A 26329-nucleotide genomic window follows, 5' to 3' on the forward strand; every position below is an offset into this window, starting at 1 on the left:
CAAATATGTACTAAAAGCTAATAATGTAAAAATTTGGAAAATAATTTAAAAATATCATTTGTCAAGTTCAGATACCACGATTCGCAAAGATAATACACAATAACATTGATTTAGCATGTGTGTGTGTGTTTGAAGACATGTGATTACATATAAATTAGGGATGGGACCGATTAATCGGCACTCTATTGGTATCGGCCGATATAGGCATATCGGTGTATCGGTAAAATTACCGATTACTTTACCGATCCGTTATATTGATAAATATCTTATAATTTAGTGCAAAATTATGCCATTTTGTTGTAATTTTTATGGATAATCTCCATGTCCTACTTTCTAAGAAAATAAATGTCTAAATATTAAACTTCTTTTGCACTGCAGTCACCTGGAAATGCACATTTATTAAGGAGGTCAATGAACATATCAGATTCTTCACAGACCATATCAAATTTTATATTGGATTGGTAGAATATTGGTTATCGGTAAATTTTATATCGGTACTTTATTGGTATCGGCCAAAATTTCATATCGGCCCATCCCTAATATAAATCCTTTCCCTGTTTATAAGGTTATCAGCAAATAACAAAACACAAGTTCCTTGGTGAAATATCTCACCTGGGGGCCTGAATGCTGGTCCGTAGGGGGGCATTTTCCCCATTAGGTACTGCTGCTTCTGCTGCTCCTGCCTCATCTTCATCTCTCTCTCTTGCTCTTGTATTCTCTGCAGTGCAAGCTGCCGTTGGTACTAGAGGGATAAGAAATAAACCAAAGTGAAGCAAACAATGCATACGGAAAGAGCACTGTCACTGTTTCCACTCCCTGTTACTAAATAAGATTTCATAAAAAGGACCCATAATTAAGCAGATTTAATCACCAATAGCATTCTGGAGTTGATGGGAGATTCCCACAGGCAAAAATAAATTTATTCACCTGGAGACGAGAAAAGAGGTGCTCTCTCGAAACGTAGTGTTAGAATAAGTATAGATACAAGCACTAGACAATGGATAGGTGCATGCATATTTCGTTTTTGACGAAAACACGAAATGTGAAATTATGCGAAATGAACTGCAAAATATGAAATAGACTCTTAACACAAAATTTAGAGTTTATTTAGAGACGCGACACTTTCTGAAGTTTGATTTATCCTGAGTGTTATGCAATTCACAGAAAAATGATTAATTTTGCTGTAAATATTTGAGAAGCAAGAATGGACCCGTTTATACAGGAATAAATTTAATACTCTGGTAAGTACATGAATGTGCTATTAGAAGGGTTATGTTTATTTTGTAATAAGTGTAATTTTTAAATCAAATTTTGGATCATGTTCACAATTTTAAAACCAAAATGTCATTTTATATATTGCTTTTGATCAGATTTTTTCACCGCTATAACACTGATATTTTACTTTTTTTATTTACCAAAAATATGTGCCTCTAACAATGGATAATGTACGACAGTTAACATTGCATCCTAAGATTCAGAGATTTATTAAATTTTTACTGCTATAACATTTGCAGATAGCAAAATTCTATGTTTAAACAATTGATTCGTGCAATACTGATATCTCTACCTGCAAATACTCCTGCTTCTTCTGCCTCATAATTCCCAGCTTGTGTTGCATCTGCATCTGCCGCTGCCTCTCTGCCTCCTCTGCTTGCCGCCGCAGTTTCTCTCTGTGCTCCTCGCGAAGGGCATCCAGGGCTGCTCTCGCATCTTTCACTTGGGCCAGTTTGTCCTGAAGCCCTTCATAATATACTGAAAATGCAAAAAATACCAACTGAATCATAAGACGACTTCATATTTACTGGAATATATTCTACTATACTTTGAAGAAGATCAAGTAACCCTTCCACCAAAGTAATAAACAAAAAAAAAAAAAAAAAAAAAAAAAACAGTCACTCTTTGCTGACAGTACCCATATATTAAAAAATAACGCACCTCTCAAATCATCCTGTTGCTGTATATACCTCAGCAACTGAGAATGCAGAGCTGTGATGTTCATGAAGAGGGTCTGCACCGAACTGTCGTTGTCAATGCTTCTGCCTCTGCTGGAGTTGGACTTCATCCTGTTCACAAATATCTCCACCTGGCTCCTAAGGGTGGACACAAAATCATCGATCTCACTGTTCTCCCCGTTTTGCTGTTTCTGGAAGGGAAGAGTTCAATTAGCATCGTTTTTAGAACCACAATGACGCTGGATAACGACAAAGCAAATGAAAGGGAAAACACAAAGAATCCTTCAAATCTAGTGTTTCTGATGAATATAATAGAGGAATCAGGTTATTTTTCATATTTTATCATTTAATTCAAAGAATAACTAATTCAACCATTTTCAAAGTTCCAAAAATTACAGTTTTATGTGAAAACACGCAAAATGAACTTTATGACTAAAATTTCCACTTAAGCTTATGTGTGTAAAATCAACAAAAGAGAACAACTATGGACTTCAGATGCAAAATAATGTAATACACTTATTTTTAGTGTTTTTTTGTTATCTGTGACGTTTCATCCTGGTTTCCCAGAACGTTTTCAAGCTTACACCAAGATACACACAGAACACACAACCTCATAGATATAAACACAACACAAAAACATAATGAAAGAGGGTTGTGCTAGATATTCTCTCATCTGGTGGATCAAGTAGTCTCTCCCCAAGGATATAATTATTAACAACAATAATAATAATAATAATAATAATAATAATATGTTTGGAATAAAATTAGTTTATTTGTATTAATCTATAATAGTTGTAACAATGATGATAATTATTTTTGTTATTATTTCTACTATTCAAGTTTTATCAATTGCCTGGCCCCCTACAAAAATGGCTGCCTATTTTTATTAGTATGGCTATAGTTAAAAGTGTTGGATAGAAGCCACAGAAACAGTGCTTACACATACATTGTTGCGAAAAGTCCATAAATAACAGTATTGTGGCTCTCTCTCTCTCTGACGTTTTTGTTTTCATTTGTTCATATGTAATGGTTCCTTCCATGGGCGTATATATAGTTCACGTAAGGGGAGGGGGGGGGGTCAACTTTTGGTATGAATAGGGTTGCTTTATTTCATAAGTGAAACTCCAGGGCACTGTTGACCGGAAGCTTGTTGGGGAGCAGGTGGGGGGGTTTGCTGGACCCAACAAAGTTGCGTAAGTAGTCACGAAGACACGCTACTTAGTGCTGATACTTTTCTGTTCATCTTGTGTCAAACAACTTGAGAATGTTACGATGTTTACCTAGTTTTCTTGCACTGCGTTTTAAAAAAAACAAATTTCTTTAAGATGACTTGAGGAAAAAAATGATAACTGATTTGACAGTCCCAATGTAGTTTCATATTGCAGAAATTCCGAAACTTTCACGAAATTGCAGACATTTGGTTTGCTGTCCCATCTGGTGCGTGGAATTACGTAATTTCCTTCCATCCGTATCTCGTCCTATACATCGAGTTTAGGAAAATAAAATAAGTCCGAAGAAATTTTTATGAACAAGTGGATAGAAAAGGTAATCTGGTAATTTTACTGAACCAAAAGGAAGGGGGGGGGGGGGTTGTCCCGTTGACCCCCCTAAATCCGGACATGGTTCCTTCTATGAGTCAAAACCCTTCTCTATAATGGTCACATTCATTTATTTAATAGGAATAGACCGATATGAAATTTTGGCAGAGACCGATAAAGTACCGATATAAAATTCACTGATACTGATAACCGATATTCTACAGATTTAATATAAAATTCCAAATCGACCTTGAAGAACCTGAATGGTTCATTGACCTCATTAATAAATGTTTTCAGGTGACTGTAATGCAAACAATTTTGCATACAGTGGAACCTCGATTTTACGTTTTTCAGGGGACCAAGCTAAAAAAACTAAAAATGCGGGAAAATGTAAAATCAGGGGAAATTTCATAACATTTTGCTATGTTGGGACCATCAAGCTTGAATGTTATAAAGTAGGGCACGGAGATTATCCATAAAAATTAAACAAAGTGGCAGAATATAGCACTCAATTGTAGATATTTATAGATATATTGGATCAGTAAAATAATCTGTAATTTTACTGATAAACCAATACGTCTATATTGGCCAATACCAACAGAGTACCATCCCATCCATATCATATAATATCATATCAGCACACTATTGGCTGTATTTCAAAATAAACACATTACACAAATCAGACACTTGTTGAGCATTGCTTCTCCAAAACTCAGCTGTGATAAAATCTTATGTAGTTTTGTGGAGAATAAGAACACAGAGGGAATGTTGTTTTAATATACAAATTAAATTTCACAAAATGAACATTGTAGTAACAAGGCAATAACAAAGAATTTCCTCAGAAAGCACCTAACATGCATATTTTAATTGCTACATTGATAGAGGCAAGTAAGCTACAAGAGTGATATGTTGTAAATTACAGAATCAAGAAAAAGAAGGGAATTAGCTATAATTTTCATATCTGCATGAAATAACTTATGAGAAGCTATGAAAAACCCATTAACTAGGGTTTCAAACTTATCGAATTTGCTAGTGCCGATGAACATTAAAATATGTGAAGTGACAAATAAGCTTATCACATGCTGGTGAAAAACACAAGACAACCACATCCAAGACAAGAATATAACAGCATAAGTAAGAAGTTTCCTGGGTTTACATGCTGGCAAGTGCAAAGGGAAGGAGGAGTCCTTGGCAAGAGGAACAGAAAACATTCTTTGACACACAAACTTACCAAAGAATTGGTCCATTCATCAATTTTATGATCAAGTGACAAAGATCTCTCTTCATTTTGTGCATTTTTGTCAGCCTGAAAATGTAAATATACACTCAACGGGTGGAAAAGTGAGCATGAAAGTCATACAACTGATGATTTATCATCATTAGTACTAGAATACTGCATGCTGTATTCTAAATAACATTGCACACAAAGCATTAGTCACAAACATGCTGCTCTACATAATAGCTTCAACTTCTGGACAAAAATTTACTCCTATTTTCAGAGCATATTTTCCTTATATAATCAGAATCTAACACTCTCCACATTCGGGCAGAACTGAAACAATCAGGCAACAAGAGTGCAGAAACCAGTGTTTCCAACTTTGATACTTGACGGAATTATATGCAGACACTACAAGTCATCAGTGTTGTAAAGCTGTTAAAACTTCAAACTCTTCAGGAACGCCGTTGAACATGTGAACATATGTTAATGTAACAAAAGTATGGACATGAAACTGATAAACATTAATAAAGAAATATTACATTACACTACTGCATGACAGTTAGAGAACCATTTGTATGTATGAATCAAAAATTTAAGGTTATCTTCAAGTACTCTTTCACAAGAAGCAGATCTTTTATAAATTAAATTTATATGATCATACTCAGAGTCAAATTCACACATCCAATGCCATTGACAAAACAATACTATTCTCCCGTTAAAAATAAGTATTAGGAGCAAGGGTGCCTGCAGGGAGGGGCCGCGGGGGTTCTTGCCCCCCCCCTGATTACTGGAAAAAGTTCATGTAATTCAAACGGTGAAATTGTAGCGATATTTTATAAAAAATGTTTTCTGTGACTTAAAGACCGTAAATTACAGCAACTACTACTACTATTATTATTATAAGTAGTAGGGTTAAATTTAACTTAGTCTATTTGACACTGATCATCTAACTATAAAAAAAGGATTAATGTTATGCAAATTGGATATACAGGGTGGCTCATATTGTATCTACCAATATGAGTTGGCAAACCTGTCAGAATGCATGCTCCATTGCTTAGGCAGATGGAAGTCTGGCAATTAGTCTGCCATGGAACATTGACCAGTTCAGACATGAATCGTGACAGTGGAGGCGTTCATTCGAACGGATTCTTTCAAGGAACGCAGAAGGTACTGCACTGAGAAGCATCAGGACGCCAGAGAATATGCCTCCTCTGACCTGGAGACTTTTGTTTCTGCACGCTGTCATTGGCTTTCTATTGTCTGACCCATTGTATCATGTAGTGACACTCTGGCATGGGTTGATGGAGACTAACTGGATCATCGTCCCAGTTCCTGCTGCGTCTCTTGAATGGAACCCGTTCAGATGAACGAGTCCACTGCCACGATTCATGTCTGAACAGGTGAACATTCCATGTCAGACTGATTGCCAGACTTGCAGCTGCCGAACCATGGGAGACTTCTGCGCATGTGCACCTGCATTCTGACAGGGTTGTCAACTTATATTGGTAGATACAATATGTGCCACCCTGTAGATAAGCAGAATATGGAAATTACAAATGAAAGTAATTAAAAAAAAAAAAAACGTAAGTAGTAGTAAAAAAAAAAGGTAAAGGTAAAGTGCTCCCCTGTGCTTAGCACCACGCCATGAAGGCATATAGGTGGTGTGCGGGTAACGCCCCACACTATCTTGATCCGGTCATGAGTGGGGATGATGTGATCAGCATCACGCCCCTGACCACCTTTACCCCCCAGGGTTTCCCTCAGGTACCCATGTCATTCGACGCTGGGTGGGCGCCGGGCCGCTTCCTACGTTAGAAAAGTTCCCGGATTTGAACCGGCCGGGGATCGAACCCAAGGCCTTGAGCATGGTAGTCAGACACGTTACCGACTGAGCCACCGCAGTAGTAGTAGTGGTAACAATAAAAGCAATAATAATAATAATAATAATAATAAAAGTTTCTACGACCCTGCCCCCAAGAAAAATCCTGTGGGCACCTTAGTCATTTTAACATGTACAAAGTTGAAATAATGCAATTTCTTCAGCACTTTGATGCACTTCACACATTATTTTCTGTTTACAAGAAGCATATCGAGAAAAAATACACAATTCCAGCCACAACAATTAGTGTCTTAATTATTATTACAAATAATATAATTCTACTACGACTGTATGTATAGGGATAAATCAAATATTAATAAAGGAATTTAAAAGTTATTTGCACGTATTTGAACGTCAGGAATTCACTTTTAGAAAATCACACACATCCAGTGTTGAAATTTTGTGAAAATCAGTATTAAGTTTAAAGGTACATTAAAATTAATTAATATTCTATTATCTCTATGGTTACACAGAGAATTTTCAAAATAGTTTTCAGTACATAAAAATGTATTGATGCTTCCTGTTAGTACTTTCATGATATTTAATTTATGTAGAATTTAACAAAAAAGTATCTGACTAGGAAGTGACATCTATTTAAACCATGAAAAATACAGTGAAAAAATAACACTTAACTGTTAAAGATGAAAATGGAAATTCCACATGGCTAATAATCATGTACTGAAATTTATGTACAATTTCTCTCAAGTGTCCTGATGATGGAAATAGGTTGTGCTATAAATATTTCAGGGAATTAAAATATATGTATACTTAAAGTTCAGTGTTTCTGCTTTGCGAACTGGATGTTTTCTTTTTTTTAATTAATTTCATTCAAAGGCCCACTGCCTTCATCAACTGAGGATACGGTATCTTGGATGGAGATGGTAGTCTGTCACTGCCTTGTTTGTTCCTGGGTGGTAGTAGTTCCATTTTCTCCCACCTGGCAGCACTGGTGCATGTTTCTTAGTTTGCGTTAGAAACACTCAACTTTACGTATGCAATACTACAACTGAGTATACCGCATACACCATAAAATATGTGTGTGCAACACATATTTTCTTCTTATTCGTATTAACATTATGTTGACATCATTTCAGAAGGAATAAATTTAAAATGTATAACTTACTGGCCGAATAGAGTAAGATAGCGTAGGGAGTGTGGCTGGAGCACTCGGCTGACTAGGAGGTGGGCTGATGGTCCTCTCTTTCATTTTCTGCTTGTCACGGTCTTCAGCTTGCCTCTGTTCCCAGTAAGTCCTGTTTAAGTAGCGGGCTAGTTCCGGATCCATTTCTTCATCTTGCTGCGTTGGACTTGTTTCCTGAAACCAAAAGTTCAAGAGTTGGCAATTAATTCATCAAATGAAGGGAAAAATATCTTTGAAATTAGAACTGGGCTGATACCACTTTGTATCGATACCGACACTCCTACAGATTCTCACGGATACTGATAGCAATGCTTGAAATTGTAGTAATTCAAGGTTGTTCAAAATATTGATTAATATTAGTGTGTATATTACTATTTACAATTATAAGCATCAATTTATCAGTTTTGCTTCAAAATATTGAAGAATTACGTCAGAATATTAAAATACCTCTTCTGTAATCACAAAATTGAGTTTTGCCACACAATACTGGTGTAGTATAGTGGGATATTGGAATTTTTCTTAATTCTCAGGATAATTAGACACTGAAAATGCCAGGTGGCATTTATATGAACCTTGCAAAATACCAGAAAAGTATAGGCCACTATAAGTGAATAAATTTCATCAATATCAGTGATTTCAGTAAAAAAGGTAAAGTGTTCCCCTGTGCTTAGAACCACGCCATGAAGGCGTATAGGAGGTGTGGGGGTAACGCCCCACACTTTCTTGATCCGGTCGTGAGTAGGGGTGATGTGATCAGCCCCATGCCCCTGACCACCTTTACCCCCCCCCCCCCCCCCAGGGTTTCCCCCAGGTACCCATCAGTGGTTTCAGTACTGGAAAGTATTGGTTATTTGGAGGTCAAGACTTCTTATGAATGCCCCAACCTTAATCCCCTAAACAAAACAAACTTCAAGTCTCTACCACAGTTCTCTTACTAGAACTTTTTTGCACATATCTGCACATTTGAAAAGCACTCGTGCCTTAAAATTCAAATTTACATTTTCTAAAAAAAAAAAAAAAAAAAAAAAAGGTTTTTGACAAATATCCAATACTGTTATGTTATTGTGTTGTAATTCACGTATGTTATACAGAATGATCCATTGAAGTGTAGACCACCGCGACTGTGTTTGCGTTATTGGCAAGCAAGGCTCTCTCAGCCTTATGTCGGCACTGTAGACTGTCCGTGAATCAAGCGAGCAAGTTTCCGTAACTATTTAAAGATTGATTTATTTTCTTGCCAATTTATGAAACAAGGTGCTGAAACTGGCCACCTTTGTTGGCCACACATTTTTGACACCTCTTGATGAAGTTACCCATAACATGCTGCAGTTCCCATTTATTAATGTTGGTAATTTCTTGGCAGATGTTACGTTTCAGTTCTTCCAGGGTGTATGGATTTGACTTGTATACAGAGCGTGTATTGCTTGACGACATGGAACTTTTACACCTGGCAATCTGGTTTCAAATTACCTTTGGACTTCACGTAGCAATTAAACTAGCACACATGAATCACAAATAAATACATGCTGTGCAGTAGAAAACATTTGCTGGGCCATACCACACTTTGTGGTTGACTACACTAGAAAAACAACACGTAACAAGCACCCTATCACTTCAGTCGCCAGACTAATAAAAAGTCCACACAATACAAAACAAGACCCTAATCACTTCACAGTCTTGTGTCTATTTTCAGAATCTCCGTAAAAACCAGTTTCTAGCCCCCTTAATAAAGATGTATCAAAAATGTGTGCGCATCAAAGGCAACTAGTTTGAACACCTCCTTTTATATATCTGATAAGTAAATCACTTTTTAAAATACTTACGGAAACTGTTGTATGCTTGCTTCATCAACACTCTACGATGCCAACAAACGGCTGTGAGTGCCTCGCTTGTCAATAGCACGAACACAGACGTGGTGGTCTACACTTGAATGGATCGCATTGTACCTTCACACATACATATACGAGAAAACAGAAATTAAATATCTACAGTAGTTTTGGTGAAATTACATGAATATTACAGTCACGTAGTTATGAGACATATATGTCGTGGCTGGCAGGAAGGATATAGGTGCTTGGCTATATTATGTCCTGGCTGGCATTTAGAGGCTGAATGTACTGAACATATGAATCTGATGAATACTTACAGCCAACCTAGGTGGAGAAGCTGTCTTTGATCTCGACATCATCTGCGATGTTACCCTCAGTTTCTGAAGAAAAAAAAAACATTTCTAAAATGTACAATGCTACAAAAGGTGCATTCAATATGAGGGTGAGAGTTATTCAGCTTACAATACTCATCTGTATAGTTCTGTACAATGAGAACTAAGTTATTCATGTATAATTGTTAACTGGTGGTTGTAGGATATTAGAAAGATAACACAATGGTTTAGTAGCAAGTATTTAAGTAAGTATGCAAGTAAAATATATTTTAGAAAGCTTAAGTTGTTTTACCTCATATTTAGGATTACTTCTCTTGCAGTTTACGGAAGCAAAAAACTGTAGACCAGAACTCAATCCCAGGTGGCATACTGGGCCAATAGCTCTACCAACTGTCTGTTGTTTTACCTGTGTGGAAATTGTCCCAGTCAATGGTTCCACAGCGAGATCTGTTGCCTCTTGAAAGTGTGATAACATATGACTTACTGTGACTGGCAGTTAAACATTAAAAAATAAAAATCAGGCAAAACAAGGGCTGGCTAAGTACCTGTTTGCTAAGCACTGGCACTGTATGCCAGAAACAAAGGTTCCAGTCCTGGTCATGCATGCATTTTTTGCTTCAATTTTTTACCTATATTGTTTGCATTTGTCTTACATTGTTTCTAAAGATATCAGTTTGGCGGTTACGCAGAGAGAGGTAATTTACTCTGATAAGCTTACTTTTCATTTTTCCGAGCAAATGTTCTTCGCGATCCATTTCGCCACCTGTCTGGTGGCTTCGTCACGCTTCGTGAAGAAAATTTGCGTGGAAAAATGAAAGGTAAGCTTATCAGAGTAAATTGCATTTGTCTTTTTTAGACCTGGTCAGGCACATATCTAAAACTATGTTTCGGAAGGAGTCTGAACCAAATGTATCAGGTGTGATGATAATAATAACTACACCAACAAATACAAAGTTGATATTTTATAAGTTAATAAGATTAATGTCTAACAATAATTTTATTATTAAAATAGTAAAATTATTATTATTATTATTATTATTATTAACAAATAGAGATATAACAGCATGTATTTATTATCTAACTTATCTCTAATTACGACCACTAAAATTTATATATAGAAACAGCTGGCCTACAAAAGAAATTAGTCACAAAATCTTGTAATGGACTATTTATTGAATACCAAAAAACTTGTTTGGTCCAGCTGATAAAAACGTAAAGTCCCTGATCATTATTCATATGCATATTATTAGTAGTAGTGTCACACACAAATTTTCGAAGGCACTGTCAACACAGAGCTGCATGATCACAATTTATTCCTCATTTTTATGAAAGTTCTACGAAAATAAATCAACTTATACAATAATAAAAAAGTATTTTGCTTCTAAATAAATTGAATTTTGGACTGACCAGGTCTTTTGTTTTCAAGTTGCTTCACATGATTGTGTCAATGTTCTACCAACACCAAGATTTTACCAAAAGCTACAACTCTGAAGTAAGAGAGGTCATGTGAGAATCTTTGATTTCAGTCACATGAAGAAAATTATTTATACCTCCTTTTCTTTCTGCTCAGCTTCAGACTTAGACAAGGCCAGGGCCAATTGAAGTTCCTCTTCTTCCTGCAGTTCTTCCTCAGACTTTCGTGGAGGAGCCTAGAAAATATGGGTTACACAACTTTAGATCCCACAGCAGTACTTAGAGATGAAGTCATTGAGAGTTTACAAGTAAAATATCCTTTCATTTTTCACAAACATTTCAAAAGACTTCTTTTAAGTACAAATTCAACTCAATTATGCATACTTTGGACATACCATATTTCACCACATAATCGTCACAGATTTTATGCCAAGTTTTCTTCTAAAAAAAAGTGGGGTGCAAACACTGTGTGAAGGTTTTCGTGATGGAAACGGTACACCTGGTTTAAGAATTACTTACTTGAAATTTCGTATTTCCACGTTGTACAATTTAATGGTTATTTCCGATTAATTTTGAAGGCTCACTGCCTTCATTCACTAAGGGTACATCGTCTGGAGTGGTGAGCCTTCGAAATTAATCGGAAATAACCATTAAATTATGCAATGCAGAAATACGAAATTTCATGTAAGTAAATATGTAAAGGCTTTCTTTTTTTAAAATTGTGCCTGTATTAACGGTATTTATTTAAAAAGCTTTTATAACTAAATAAATTATCTTATGTACAAGATTGGGATGCACAGAATACTAAAAATCGACACATAATTTCTTCGTGAAAGTTTAGCAAACATTTTTCTGGTCAGAAAAAAAGTTAACACATTATTTGTTATATTTGTTACTAATGCCTTGTGTATTATAGTTGAAATATTACACTTGAGAAAAATCACTACAGTGTTGCAAAATACAGACTTACAAATTTAATATTCAGTAACCGAAGATTCTGCACCACTATTATGGTTTCGTTACCTAATGTGCTGTTGCAATGATTACACGATAAAATAAACCAATTTTTGGACTGAAAAAAAATGGTGCGATGATTGTGCGGTGATGACAATTATGCGGTGAAATACTATACTTATGCAAGAAAATTGAGAAGATGAAAAAAATAATGGGTATGAGACACGTCTTAACCAAACTAACATCTACTCACAGCCACAAGGCATCTGGAAGGTGCTATTCAAGACTATTCAAAATAATCTTAAATATATTGCTTGTTATAACACCCATCAACTCATTGTCCCTTTCTGATCAGCACACTGGCACAAAGTGTAGTATCTTTTATGGTGGTAAGAATCAAAATTTCAATACAAAAACCAAGTATGTGGGATCAAAACTGGTATATAAATTGGCATTTTAGTATTACAGTGGTGAGTAAAATCTTAAATTTGATGCAAAAACTATGTTTATTATAATAAGATTAACACAGGATAAATAACAATGTAGGAAGTGTTGTTAGTAAATAAACTCTAAATTTCACATCTGAGAGATTATCTTGCATTCTGTATTTCATATCATTATACAACAAAACATGTTAGGAAAATATCGTATCAACGTGAGTTAAACCTAGGACCCAGGCAGCATAAATAAATAAGCTAATCATGTTATAAAAATGGGTCCCGCTGAAGCATTGGTAGAGGCACATATTTTTGGTAAGTAAAAAAGCAAAATTTCGGTACAAAAATGGAGTCAATTTCGGGTTCAAAAGCGGTAAATAAAATAAAATATCGGTGTTATAGCGGTGAAAAATTGGATGAAAAGTGGTATATAAAAAGACATTTTGGTTTTAAAATTGTGCATATAATCCTAAATTTGATTTAAAAACTACACTTATTCCACAGAATTAACACTTCACTTCTAATAGCACATTTATGTAGTTATCAGAGTATTAAGTTTATTTCTGTATAAAGGAATCTATTTTTGGTTCTCCAATATTAACAGCAGAATTAATAAATTTTCCGGGAATTGCATAACACTCAAGATAATCCAGACCTCAGAAGGTGTCGCGTCGGTGAATAAACCCTGAATTTCGTGTTTAAGAGTTAATTTCGCTTTTTGCAGTTCATTTCGCATTATTTCGTGACAAAACATGGTCACAAAATGCATCATACCTTTTGCATACCTTTCAAAAACATAAAATATTAACACTACAATGTATTTTTTCAAATTTCTTTTTTTGTCAAAAACTAAATATGCATGCCCGTAAGCATTGGAAAAGAGCTCCATAAAAGCTAATCACGCCAGCGACCTTCAGCAGAGCTGACATTGCATTAGGCCAGCTCAATATGAAAATCAGGAAATCAGCGTTTTTCCTCAGAATCGCCGTTGCCAAAGGATGCAATCGAGTCAACTGTCTTAATGGCCGATAGTTCGAATTTAATTTAAATGGGTCACGAGAGAAAATCTCTTAGTTGTCTTCAATTTTCCGTCAGATGAAGTAGTTACAAAAGAACTCAGTTTCTAATTGCTCTCAGTTTGCATTGAATACACTTGTCGCGGGAGAGCTCCATAGTTGCCATAAGTTTAGATAAAGGAGCAAACGAACGATCAGGAAGTTAAAGTTTATCGTTTAGAATATTGGTCTACAAAAGTACAGAGTTCAGAGCCCAGAGTTGCTCCCTCCGTTTTATTAGAGCAGGGCTACATCGCAACAAGGACCAGCGGAGAAGAGATTGCAGCAGAACTACAGGTAAACGAACATTCCTTATGTCTTTCCTCACCCTACCTGTCCAGTCAATAGAAGTGTTTTTATAAGAAATTGTGTTTAGTGCTTCATTTATCAGGGGTGTCACCCCTTACCCCTTTATGTTCCTCTCGCTTAGCAAGCGAGTGGCCGAAGGCTGTCATAGCCTATCAACGATCCCCAAAATATTTGGTCTTTACACGATATAAACTGTACCATGCATAATCTCTCATTTAGCGTTTCCATCATAAACAAAATATGCATGTCCCAACATACCAAACATACCATTGTATTTCTATACATTATGCTGATGTGTTCACATTTAATTGAAATTTCACCAGGTATATTGGTCTGCATTTAACATGAATGGGAATTGCTAAACTACAATATTTTAATTATAAATGACTTGTCAACAAGGAAAACATGAAACAATTCATTCATTGAAAAGCTAATGGAAAATTCTAGCCAAAATCTGAAACCCCAACATTACAATGTAACTCTGATTATACACCACGGGAAACATAACAAAGAGAAACTCAGGTAACTTGTTGCTTTATTGGGACCAGGAAGGTAAAATGAATAAGTGAAATGTTGGGGAGATGGTCATGGTCAAGGTATAGTTCCATAAATATAAACTATGACATGTAAACTTGCAACAGCAAGGGGTCATTCCTTTTTATTCTCTCTACTGTACCCTCCTGAAACTTTTTGCATTGGCCATTGAGTAGCACGTTCTCGGGTGAGAAAAAAAATGAAGGGGTCACAGGAGCTGAAAGGCTTGCCTCTACTACTGGGGTAAGTACTCACCCCAGTACTGTACCAGTCCATTTACATGGAGAAAGTAGCTCACTTTACCATACTCGCATCCTGACTTCACTGATTCAAAACAGCACTAAGATTACACACTGAAATGCTTATGTGGTTACCTGTGTCTGTTGCGCTAGGGAACTGGACACATATTCCGGTGGAAGTTCAGACTCTGATGGCTTGGTTGTTACAGGCCTGAAAAGAGAGAACATAGCTATACTCGCTTATGTAGACATATCATCAACAGATGAGCCTTCTATGTGAATGTGTAAGCATGTTTGCTATATCAACCAATGCAATTACGGCTGAGCTGATGCCATCAGTACCAGTTTCAGAGTACCAAATCAAATTTAAGCACCGATACCAGTCAACACTTTTCAGAGTCTAGATATCTTGTGGGGCCATTTGAAATGTCATTATACGTTTTCCTTGAAGTCTAGTACAATGGAAATTATTCAAAACGTGCACCTTTTCATTAAATTTTAACCATTTTAATCTTGATTAAATTATAGTTACTTTAATACGTGACCCTATGAATATTTTAAAGCAAAAAAAAACTGGTTGATTGATATGGTACAGTTCTACATTAACATTATAAATTAGAAGCAACTTTAAATTGTTGTGCTCAAATGTTGTCAGAAATTAGACTATTGGCAAGTCGTATCAGCTTATCCTAATTATGATAGAAGTATAATGCTCCTAAACAATGGTGATAAAACATAAAGCCAATTCATATTATGGGAATGAGAGACACGTTAATAGATAATTAAGCTACTCACATTTTCCGCAAAGCTGTTTTACATTATTTTCTATTAATTTTGGTAGCCACTGCCACCCTACCATATCCAACCGCCTTACCAAAGCCCTCCGCCCCTACAACATCCAAATAGCACACAAACCAACCTCCAAAACAGCTGACCAACTAAACAAACATAAACGGTACTTCCTCTACCCCTCAACAGTCCAGGCATCTATGATGTTGAATGTGAGTGCAAGGCTCATTACATCGGCAGATCCATCAGGCCCATCAGTGAGAGAATTCAGCAGCACCTATCAAATGCAAAAACTGCCCAACCCACACCTGGACTTGCCAAGCATATTAAATTCCACAACCATAAAATTGAGAAAGTACATGTCAAATACAAAGCACACACTCTCATAGACACAAAAATTAAAGAAACTAACGTTTTCATTACTTTCGTGCCTGCAAACATTACATAATTGAAAATTGAAGTGCATGTTCAATTTTCGGCTATCAGAGGGCGTTTCATTCCCTCGATAGCTCTACTGGCAGTTTGGCGTAAAAACGCCTGGCCGTAAATCTCGCCCCACCGGGCAAACAGTCTCTCTCGATCGCCCGCTACGAACGGCACACACCAGTTTTTGCTATTACATCTATTCCTCGTCGGCAAGGGACCGTACTCAACCACGCTGCCTGTGGAAGAGAAGCCTGTCACGCGAACCACCAACGCGAAGAGGCCAGGCCAATGAGCACAAGGACCCCGATGGAAGAGTGGCGTTGTGTCTTTACATCGCTGAACATTAGTGGTGAGGTACGTAAGAAAACTCTTGACTGTGATATTGGAACTCGTTAACTTCTCGTCGCCGTTCATTATAAAACAATTTTTTGCGACGTCATTGTTTTCTCGTGACTTAAATAGAACGACGAGAAACCTATAGCTTCTCCTCAACATTTTTTTGCCCCCTTCTTTTCTCCTGTTGAACAGTTTAATTGTGCCAAAAATAAATATATACGTATATTTTGCATGTGTGTCGTAATGGGGCAAAAGAAGGAAAACGTGCATAAAATATGAGCGAACTTAGCTAAAATTACCCTTTGCATAAATACGTTCTCTTGAACAGTCTTTTGTAAGTAACGTATATGGCACAGTCAGTTACTTAATGAACAGGCATACCATAATATGGCAGATGTACGAGCTGTGCGTTCGACCTTGCAGTGCAACTTGATGTTCTTATTTATTCAAGATTGGGCTTAGTGGCGTTAAATGGACATTATTTGAACTTAAGAAAACGGCATAGAAAACTACAATCCCCCACCTTTTTTTCTTAGTTTCTTGAATCGCAAATTGCTATTAATCCTCTTCTTGTTACGGTAGCACTAACGATGCCAAAGGGATCAGAACAAAACAAATGAAAATAAAAGGAGTCGTAGATTAAGTAAAAAAAAAAAGGGGGATCTGCTGAACGTTCCTTGCACGCTAGAGAGAGAGAATGGTGCATACGTTAATTATCATTTTTTTTTTTTGTGTGTTAGTGAGTATTGAATTAGTCTGTTGTTAAGCATGCATGCACGTTGGTAATTACGCATAATTTGTGGGTGCAGAATTAAAGTTAAATGTAACAAAGGGATAGCATGCTGGACGTGCGGATGAAAATAATTGAGTGATTGCGCTCTAAAAAGGATTGTTGTTGGGTTATACGTTTGTTGATATTGTTACAACTCGCTTTTGGATATTTGTATTTACAAGAATGTATCGTAATGGGACAATATACGTACGTTATTGTTAATTGAATTGTGGAGTAGTATAAATTCATTTACCTAGCAAATTCTAGTCAGTAAGTCCCGCGCGAGAGAAAGTTGCATTTGAGAGTCAAATTAAAACTTAAGGCAATCTAAAGGGGCAATTGAGAAAAGGGAATAACGTTGGGTAAAATACGACCTTTAAACCTTGCTTACGATGGAGAAGGCGTAACTCGCTATTCATTGTCGGACCCTTTGACATATTTGCGTACGTTTGTGTAATTACATATGTGCATTTCTTACAGGGCCTTTGTCTCGTGCTTCTTGTATGTGCTGCCTGTAAACTCCCGCAGTACCGTGCAGGAAGTACGACACAAAATAGAAATTTGCGATGTGTAGTACGGGTCTCAGATCTTTTTTTTATTGTATTCGCGGTTGTGGTTGCCGTGCAGCCGTTTCCAAGTTAAATATCGCGTGCAACCACAACTTGACCCCACTACCACGTCACAAAACACATGCCATCATGCACTACAACCATGAACTGAACATAGATAGTGGTCAGGCACACCATGCCTGGCTTCCGTTACTGGAGCAATTATAACCGGTGAACAGCAGACGACATATACGCAGACATACAGGCGACAGCAGCACACCTAGCGGCGATTTTGGAAAAAACAACAGAAACGCGTCAAGCAACAACACAATGAATTCCAACGAGGATGGTGGCAGTGGCTACCGAAATTAATAGAAAATAATGTAAAACAGCTTTGCGGAAAACATGAGTACCTTAATAAAACCAATGTTGAAAGAATCGACTCCAAGATTAACATTTGTCATGATCGGATATCTACATAATGGTAAAAAAAAAGGTAAAGTGCTCTCCTGTTCATAGCACCACGCCATGAAGGCGTATAGGGGGTGTGGGGGTAACATCCCACACTTTCTTGATCCGGTCGTGAGTGGGGGTGATGTGATCAGCATCATGGCCCTGACCACCTTTATTCGCAAGGGTTTCCCCCAGGTACCCATGTTATTCGATACTGGGTGGGCGCCGGGGCCGCTTCCATCGTTAGAAAAGTTCCCGGATTTGAACCGGCCGGGGATCGAACCCGAGACCTTTAGAATGGTAGTCAGACGCGTTACCGACTGAGCCACCGTGGCCATACCAACTGAGCCACCGCGGCCATAGTGGCAATGTAAAAATGTTTATTTCAAAGTACAATAGAGCCTCTGTTGTGCATTCTTCACACAGACTGTGTCTAAAGAACGTTTAACACAGAAAACTTTTAAAACTGAACCAATATTTTATGTATAATGGGATAACTGTGCATAACTATACTGGGACTTTAAATGTATGACGAGTCCTGGGGTCCCAATATGTATGTGCTTTCATAATCATAGGTTAAGGTGTTTTTATACAATGCTCAATAAAAATAAACAGTAATTTTTTTATCCTGCACACTGTGTAGATACTAATTCCAAGAAAGTTTCATGCAATCCTTTACTACTTACATTTCTACCAAGTATATAATCTTTCATATTTACAGATTTTTTTGCATATACAAAATAAGTAAAAGAAATAATGCACAATTTAAGGTTCAAGAAAGATATTATCCATACATAAAATGGCTGTGTTTCATGCATCCAACAGACATGCCAATAATAACCATAAATTCCATGAACTTGATGTATCAGTATATAATGAAATCTATAACCATAAACAAGTTGCCAAAATATTCTGAAGATTAAAGTTAAAAGCCAACTTACTTGTTGAACTTCTCGAAACATGCCTCACACACTCGTACTTCTTTTTCAATACCAAATTTCGGCAATGTAGAAGTTTTGGCAGAACACTGTGCACAGAACACTTGGCCACATGCTCTGCAGTGATGCTGGTGAGAGAGAGAGAAACAATTACATTCGTGTGTTAAGAAATGACACATTGATTAGGCTAGTACCACACTTAGAACAGTGACAAGAGAACAATTAAATCTGCTACAAGTATGCACGGAGATATTGCAATTTGGTTTAATAATTTACTTTCACATATTTATGAAATGTAATTCTGTAGTTTTATCTATTTTACCTTTAAGAGGATTTATTTTTAATTAACATGCATTTTGTATTGGAATTATTGGTTATTTTAAATTGCTTTATGCTTCTCTTTCAAGATTAGAACCTTCTATTATTAGAGTATGTTCACAATTCACCATCAGTTAGAAGTGTTTAGAGAATCCAATCTTCACCAGACCTTTCTCTGATAGATAATGTGACAGTTGATGAAGGACTCATTCATTATAAAGCCAAATAGCATTTAACTATTTGTGTTCTGATGTTGGGACTTATTTTTATCCTTTATCATGTAGCAATCTTTTATTAGTGACCTGAATAACAATAACAGACACCGATTCAAAGTATGGAACAAATGTATCCGTTACCTTTCTCTGGACCATGCTGAATTGGACTCGACAGCGATGGCAAACATCCCCATCCGCCCATTCCGGAGCAGTGTCAGCGGAGAACATAGCATCACTCTCCTTCAATGAGGGGAACTTGTAGCCTTCCATCTTCATCACATTGAAAGTGTCCTGAGGGAAGAGAGATTAAATACTAAAACTTCAAGTCCCTGTCATGCTCGTACAGGATACTTGGAACTTGACCTACAGTTAAAAATGGAGTTCAACGACTTTGCAAAGCACCTCCAGCAAGGATCAAACCTGGCTCACTTATCGGAGATTTCTTTGCATTTGAAAATGAAACTGCATATTTCGACACATAATTTACAAAATCAGGACTTGAATTACATGCTTACACTCATGTGTAGAATTTTACACTAAATTAAGGCTATTTATAGATTTATAGATATATCAGATTGGTACTCTTACTGGCAAACAAATATGCCTACATGTGCCGATAACAAAAGAGGACCTGTTCATCTCTTGCATCACTGTCGACTTAAGATTACACAGAAGGTACACTCACACTAGTAACAATAACGCACTACATACTTCCACACTATTTCAGTTTAGTACTTGAATAATCAGTTACTACTTAGTTAAACTTATTAATAAATGATTACATGTATTACATAATCATTTAACAAATACATTCAATCTGAAATATTTTTTCCTGATCAATGAATGAAGAGAGTTTCTGTAATGGGTGGGACAAACCCAGAAGCCACATAATGCCTAACGTGACTGCCACGTCGTGACACAGATTTCTCCAATCATGAAGCCATACTACATCCTCAAGCTTATTGATAATTTCTTGGCTACTATCCACCACAGAAATCCATGAATCTATACACGGGAAGATGAGGGCATGACAAGTCAACATAGACATGAAGAATCACACAATTCTATCTGTGCAAATTAGTTATTTTATCCATAATGGGGAACAAGAAGAAAAAGAACATTTGAAATGCAGTATTTCAGTTCACAATGCATATATACTTTATGAATTACTTGAGGTTTTTGTATTTGTATTATTATTCTCACATCACTTTACTGCCACTTTTGGCCAACCACAATGAGGATGAGTAATGATTGATGAAGGGACACTCACAAAGAACACCTATGCGGAGTCTGGGACTAGAACCTGGGAACTTTTGTTGGGAGAGCAAAAGTTGAAAACTTAATGAACCAGCATACATAATGTCATATAATATTTACACATAATACTACCAGTAGCAGCAAAAAGCATTTGTGCATTTATTCTCGAAGAGTATATCGATGTAAATTGATTGATTTGGTGTTTTAAGTCCACTTTATACACCGTAAGGCTAATCGGGACTGGACCTACAGTTTAAAGTGTAAAAATAATATGAATGATGATCATGGAAATGAATGTACAAACTCCATGTTGTACAAGTAATTTTCACTTCAAGAAATATATGCCTTATGGTACCATGCAGCAGAAATAATTTGAAGTTCAATTATTATTACTATTTCTATTATACCTGTGTCTATACTGTCTGTAGATTCCTTCCAGGTTGCACCATGAAAGAAAACTAGCACCTCTGGGGATGACACCATATTGAATACCTTACCATAGGGCTGGAACAACGGATATAGCAACAAATTCGTATATGATACAAGTCCTTTAATTCACTTGGCATTATACAGTAATTAAATGCGTTTGCACACTGAAGAAATACACAAAAGCCCACATCCGATAGGCTAGCTGAAAAATGTTCTTCCCGCTGCCACGAGCCGACATGCACCATGCCGATGTGTTAGAATATCACGCTCCCAGAATTCCACGTTCTTGCAAGAAGCTCCCAGCGGGAGTAAAATATAAACAAATGAGGAGCGGAAAGCAATACTATTTACAATCTTCAACATATACAAAGAGCAAATATTTGAACAAACAGGAAATGGAATCTGTAGTGATTGAATGCAAGACTGTTTCACAGGCAACATGAAAAATCACGAAGTGGTGACCTGGAAACTATTTTAAATTAGCAGAACATATTCTTATTTATTCCAAAATCAATGTTTTCATTATTGTGCCATCTTATTGATCTTATGCAACTGTTGATACTATTATTTTATTATTCCGTACTGTGCTTTAATACACTTTCCTTCATATACAATTCTTTCTATTTCTTCACATCAGCAGCATCATTGATTCATGCTTCGACATGTTGATGACTGGAACTGTCATATTAAAAAAAAAAATAACCTGTGGTGCTACAGACTGTGAGAGCCAGTGCCTACCTACCAACTGTGATAAAGGAATTGGGAGCATACAGGTAGAAACATCAATTTTCCTAAAACATCACTCTGAAGCTCACAAGTTGAACGCTCTTTCACCCCACATTCCACCGTATGCAGAGCCGAGCAACAAGAATTTTCCACTCGGCTCTGCACAGTCATCAAGGCACCAGCCCTCGCCAGCGGTGAGTGCACCTCCATTGTATATTTCCATCTGCATACAGGGATACCCTAGGTGTACAGCTGGAGGTGCAAAGTCCACCAAGTCGTGACTCAATTCAACAGTATAAAACCCCTGGAGATGGTAAATCGATCTCACACTTTGCTCCACAATTACCAGCAAATTGGTCAACGCGATGACGACTGCCAGTTGAGAGATTGCGACTTTACGAGGCGGTAACAAGCCAGAAGCCCAAGAAGCAATCTGGACTCCGGAGGAACATTAGCCAAAGCCAACCAGAGTCCGGAGAATCAGCACTCCATAGAATCAAGTCGCCAAACTTGCCTGCCGCCTCTTATTGCCAAAATCGATCTCTCCAGCGGGCACCTGTCACCATACTACCGTCGCCAATGCCAGTAGCCGAGGGCCAGTTCTACAGCAAGGGGTGAGTAGCGTTGAACAACACAGGTTCCCGACAATTCTTCATCAGCTTCCTTAAGGGTAGAGGTGGTTAGCTAAATCAAAACTAAAGACCTGTCTTATTTATCTGAGGTACGTCCCCGCATGACTCGATCCCGTGCCATACCCGACATCACGCTACACTAGCAGGGTGGCTACAAACAAGCAGAAATGAAATTCCCTGACTTTTCCAGGTTTTCCAGGACAAAATTTACATTTTTCCCTGACAATTACAAACTAAACTAAATCGATGTTTTTGCAAATGGAAATAATAAACTCATACAGATCCACGTATTGTTTTGCCAAGTACCAATATTATCTTCTATTAAATTGACTTAATTTCTCTAATCTCTATGATTTGAATTCAAACTGCAAAATAGTGAATTTGGAAAATTATTACAATTCACAAGCTAAGGAAGGATTATGGAATTTTGTCATACGCAGTAAGTTTAGAATAAAATACTTGATTATTTTTAAAGTTACGACTAAATGAGATAAGAGTGAAGAGTGATTGATTAAGAAATACAATTTGTAATTTATCAATCTCCTTATACATTCTCGGCATTATATGTTGATATTTCCACTGAGGTTTGGAACCCTCTGCTTGCAAAAACTATGAGTGCGGACTCATTTTTCAATGCACAAAGTTACTTTTCTCTTCTGTGTAAACCAAACAACTTAACTCTTGCATATAAGTGAAACAACTGAATCAAACAAAAGAAAGTGTCATATTTCCTTAGATTATCGATGGGATTTCTGCTTCAGTACAGTATATCCAAGTGAAGTGCTGTGAAACTGACAACATGCAGTTATACCTTTAATGCTGACGAAAAGGGTACGTAAGTATTAGAAATTTAACACAAGGAATTTATAGAATTGCGTTGTATATGTACCTGATTTAGCTAACCAACACATTAAAACAGGAACACTCTAATAATAAAAGCTTCTGAAAGTTCATATACGAGGGGCATCCTGGAAAAAGCTCCAATGGTGCCTATACGCAGCACTAGTGGTCGGAGAGCGACACACACACATGCAGGCAGGAAGGCAGGAAGAAGTGGCATGTAGCTGTAATCTGGTTCAGTTGCAATGCAGGCGGTTTAGGGCAGTTCTAGGTTAAAGATTGCAGCTCTCATAAAGTCGTTTGCGAAAAATCAATGTACCTACTAATTGGAAATTACTTTCTGGCCGCCCCTCGTATAAATCAGTAGATGGAAAGTGAAAATTTAGCAGGGCTGGCAGAGAAAAGTCAATTCTTGAAGGAAGTGATTTGCTGTTATGCCTGAATGATTCGAGTAAGTATGATATTAAAATATTTACGTATTTATTATTAGTATTTTATTTCATAATATTGGACATTAACTTCACTCAGTGAGAGATTTAAGATCATCTCTCGCGAGATTAAACAGACAGGACAGAGAGTGGCGTTAATTTCATTGCAATACTAGTGTTGCAGTAAATTTGAGGTAGGGAGCATGCACTTGCCAATTTTTATAACGTTCACCAATGTAGATTTATGTTTTGCTTTTTCGTGATAGTATTCAATATATATCCCGTTTAGTTGGATTCTTCTTGATATCTAAGAATATTGCAATGTCATTGTAAACGTATGTTAACTTGTGCGAAATCAGTAATACGTCAGGGTGATAAAAGAAAGCCTTCGTAAGGACTGCTACATTCAATAAGGTGAAGTGAGCCAGAAGAGTAATAAAATTCCAGCAGCATATTTGCAGTCTAAAGCTCTTCTTGTTTATGCATGCGATATTTGTTCGATGTTGCAGTCCATGCAATTTCTGTCGAATGTTGTAGTGAGATACTTTGTCGGGTGGCGATATTCAACAAAAATCGTATGTATCAATGGTACATATTTGTTTCCATGTTCCTTCAGTTTGCCCAACAAAATGCCTTACTACGACGTCCGACAACTATCGGACGGCGCCACCCACTCTTATCGCCTCCATCTGTTGACAAGTCCCCTTACTACTCCCATATGGACAAGGAAAAATGATAATTCAATGCATTTTCCATGTAATATTTAGAGGCTTAACCTTTACTCCTCCGATGAGTATCATCAGAGTAAGGTCGTACTGCCCCGATGATACCATATGGTATCATGGTGTTGATTACAAAATGAAAGTGCTTTTTGGACCTTCATACTCTTATGTTTGGGTGGAAACTCTGACACAGGTCTGGAACAAGCCTGGGAAATTCATATTGATGACCAACCTCCCCCCTCTCCGCAACATATCCATGCCACATTTCCGAACAGAGTTTCACATTTTGGCTCATCATTCAACTTGTATGGCACCCAGGAACATAAAACATGTTTCAATCTCTTTGGAAACGTCCATTCTTTGAAGAGAATACTAAGGTTTGCGCCTTCTCCCCAAAATAGCGGGAGAAGAGGAGGTAAACTCCAGATTTTTATGTTTTTTTCATTGAAATTCAGTGGTCGCACCCCCAAACCCCCCTTCCTCAGTTCGGTGTTCTGAATTGTACACGGTTGCATGCTATGATGTTTTAGCTGCAAACCAAAACTTATCCGAAGTAGATTGCTCCCATAGTAGCCGAGTTATAACGATTTTCCTCCAAACATGCAAATTACGTATTTTTCGTAAAAAAAAAAAAAAAAACAACAAAAAAACACACATTTTGGCATATTATTCAACTTGTATGGCACCAAAGAACATGAAACATGTTTCATTCTCTTGAGAAATGTCTATTCTTTGAAAAGAATACTAAAGTTCGCGCCTTCTTCCCAAATAGCGGGAGAAGAGGGGGTAAACTCCAGATATTTATGTTTTTTTTCCATTGAAATTCGGTAGTCGCTCCCCCCAAACCCCCTTTTGTACACGGTTGCATGCTATGATGTTTTATCTGCAAAACAAAACATATCCGAAGTAGATTGCTCCCTTAGTGCCCGAGTTATAACAATTTTCCTCCAAAAATGCAAATTACCTATTTTTCGTAAAAACAAAATTCACATTTTGGCTTATTATTCAACTTGTATGGCACCCAAGAACATGAAACATGTTTCATTCTCTTGAGAAATGTCCATTCTTTGAAAAGAATGTAGCGAACTCCAGATTTTTGTTTTTTTTCCATTGAAATTCGGGGGTCGCCCCCCCCCCCCCCCAAACCTCCCTTCCAAGGTTCGGTGTTCTGAATTGTACACGGTTGCATGCTATGATGTTTTATATGCAAAACAAAACATATCCGAAGTAGATTGCTCCCTTAGTGCCCAAGTTATAACAAATTTCCTCCAAAAATGCAAATTACCTATTTTTCGTAAAAACAAAATTCACATTTTGGCTTATTATTCAACTTGTATGGCACCCAAGAACATAAAACATGTTTCATTCTCTTGAGAAATGTCCATTCTTTGACAAGAATACTAAAGTTCGTGCCTTCTCCCCAAAATAGCGGGAGAAGAGGGGGCAAACTCCTGATTTTTTTTCCATTGAAATTCGGGGGACGTGCCCCCCCCCCCAAGCCTCCCTTCCTCTGTCCGGTGTTCTAAATTGTACACCGTTGCATGCGGTGATGTTTTAGCTGTAAAACAAAAGTTATCCGAAGTAGATTGCTCCCATTGTGCCCAAGTTATAACAATTTTCGTCAAAAGAGTGTTGGAAGTCAATGAAGACGAAATTCCCTGACATTTCC

General features: G+C 37.1%; 1 protein-coding gene across 2 annotated transcripts in view; it reads right to left on the reverse strand.

The window, feature by feature from the left end:
• Positions 1 to 26329, reverse strand: part of Hrs (Hepatocyte growth factor regulated tyrosine kinase substrate) — a 49435-nt gene that overhangs the window by 4580 nt on the left and 18526 nt on the right. The window contains exons 5-14 of one of the 2 annotated variants that reach the window (XM_083111041.1): positions 19768 to 19917; positions 19097 to 19221; positions 14967 to 15042; positions 11441 to 11539; positions 9876 to 9938; positions 7712 to 7903; positions 4722 to 4796; positions 1936 to 2143; positions 1568 to 1752; positions 613 to 742 (exon numbers count right to left, since the gene is read on the reverse strand). In XM_083111041.1, coding sequence (XP_082967167.1) covers positions 613 to 742; positions 1568 to 1752; positions 1936 to 2143; positions 4722 to 4796; positions 7712 to 7903; positions 9876 to 9938; positions 11441 to 11539; positions 14967 to 15042; positions 19097 to 19221; positions 19768 to 19917 — 1303 coding nt within the window. The remainder of the gene's footprint in view (positions 1 to 612; positions 743 to 1567; positions 1753 to 1935; positions 2144 to 4721; positions 4797 to 7711; positions 7904 to 9875; positions 9939 to 11440; positions 11540 to 14966; positions 15043 to 19096; positions 19222 to 19767; positions 19918 to 26329) is intronic. The other variant, XM_083111042.1, reaches the window with a different exon arrangement.

Source organism: Lepisma saccharinum, chromosome 24, assembly GCF_977018435.1.
Source record: "Lepisma saccharinum chromosome 24, izLepSacc3.1, whole genome shotgun sequence".
Taxonomy (NCBI): Eukaryota; Metazoa; Arthropoda; class Insecta; order Zygentoma; family Lepismatidae; genus Lepisma; species Lepisma saccharinum.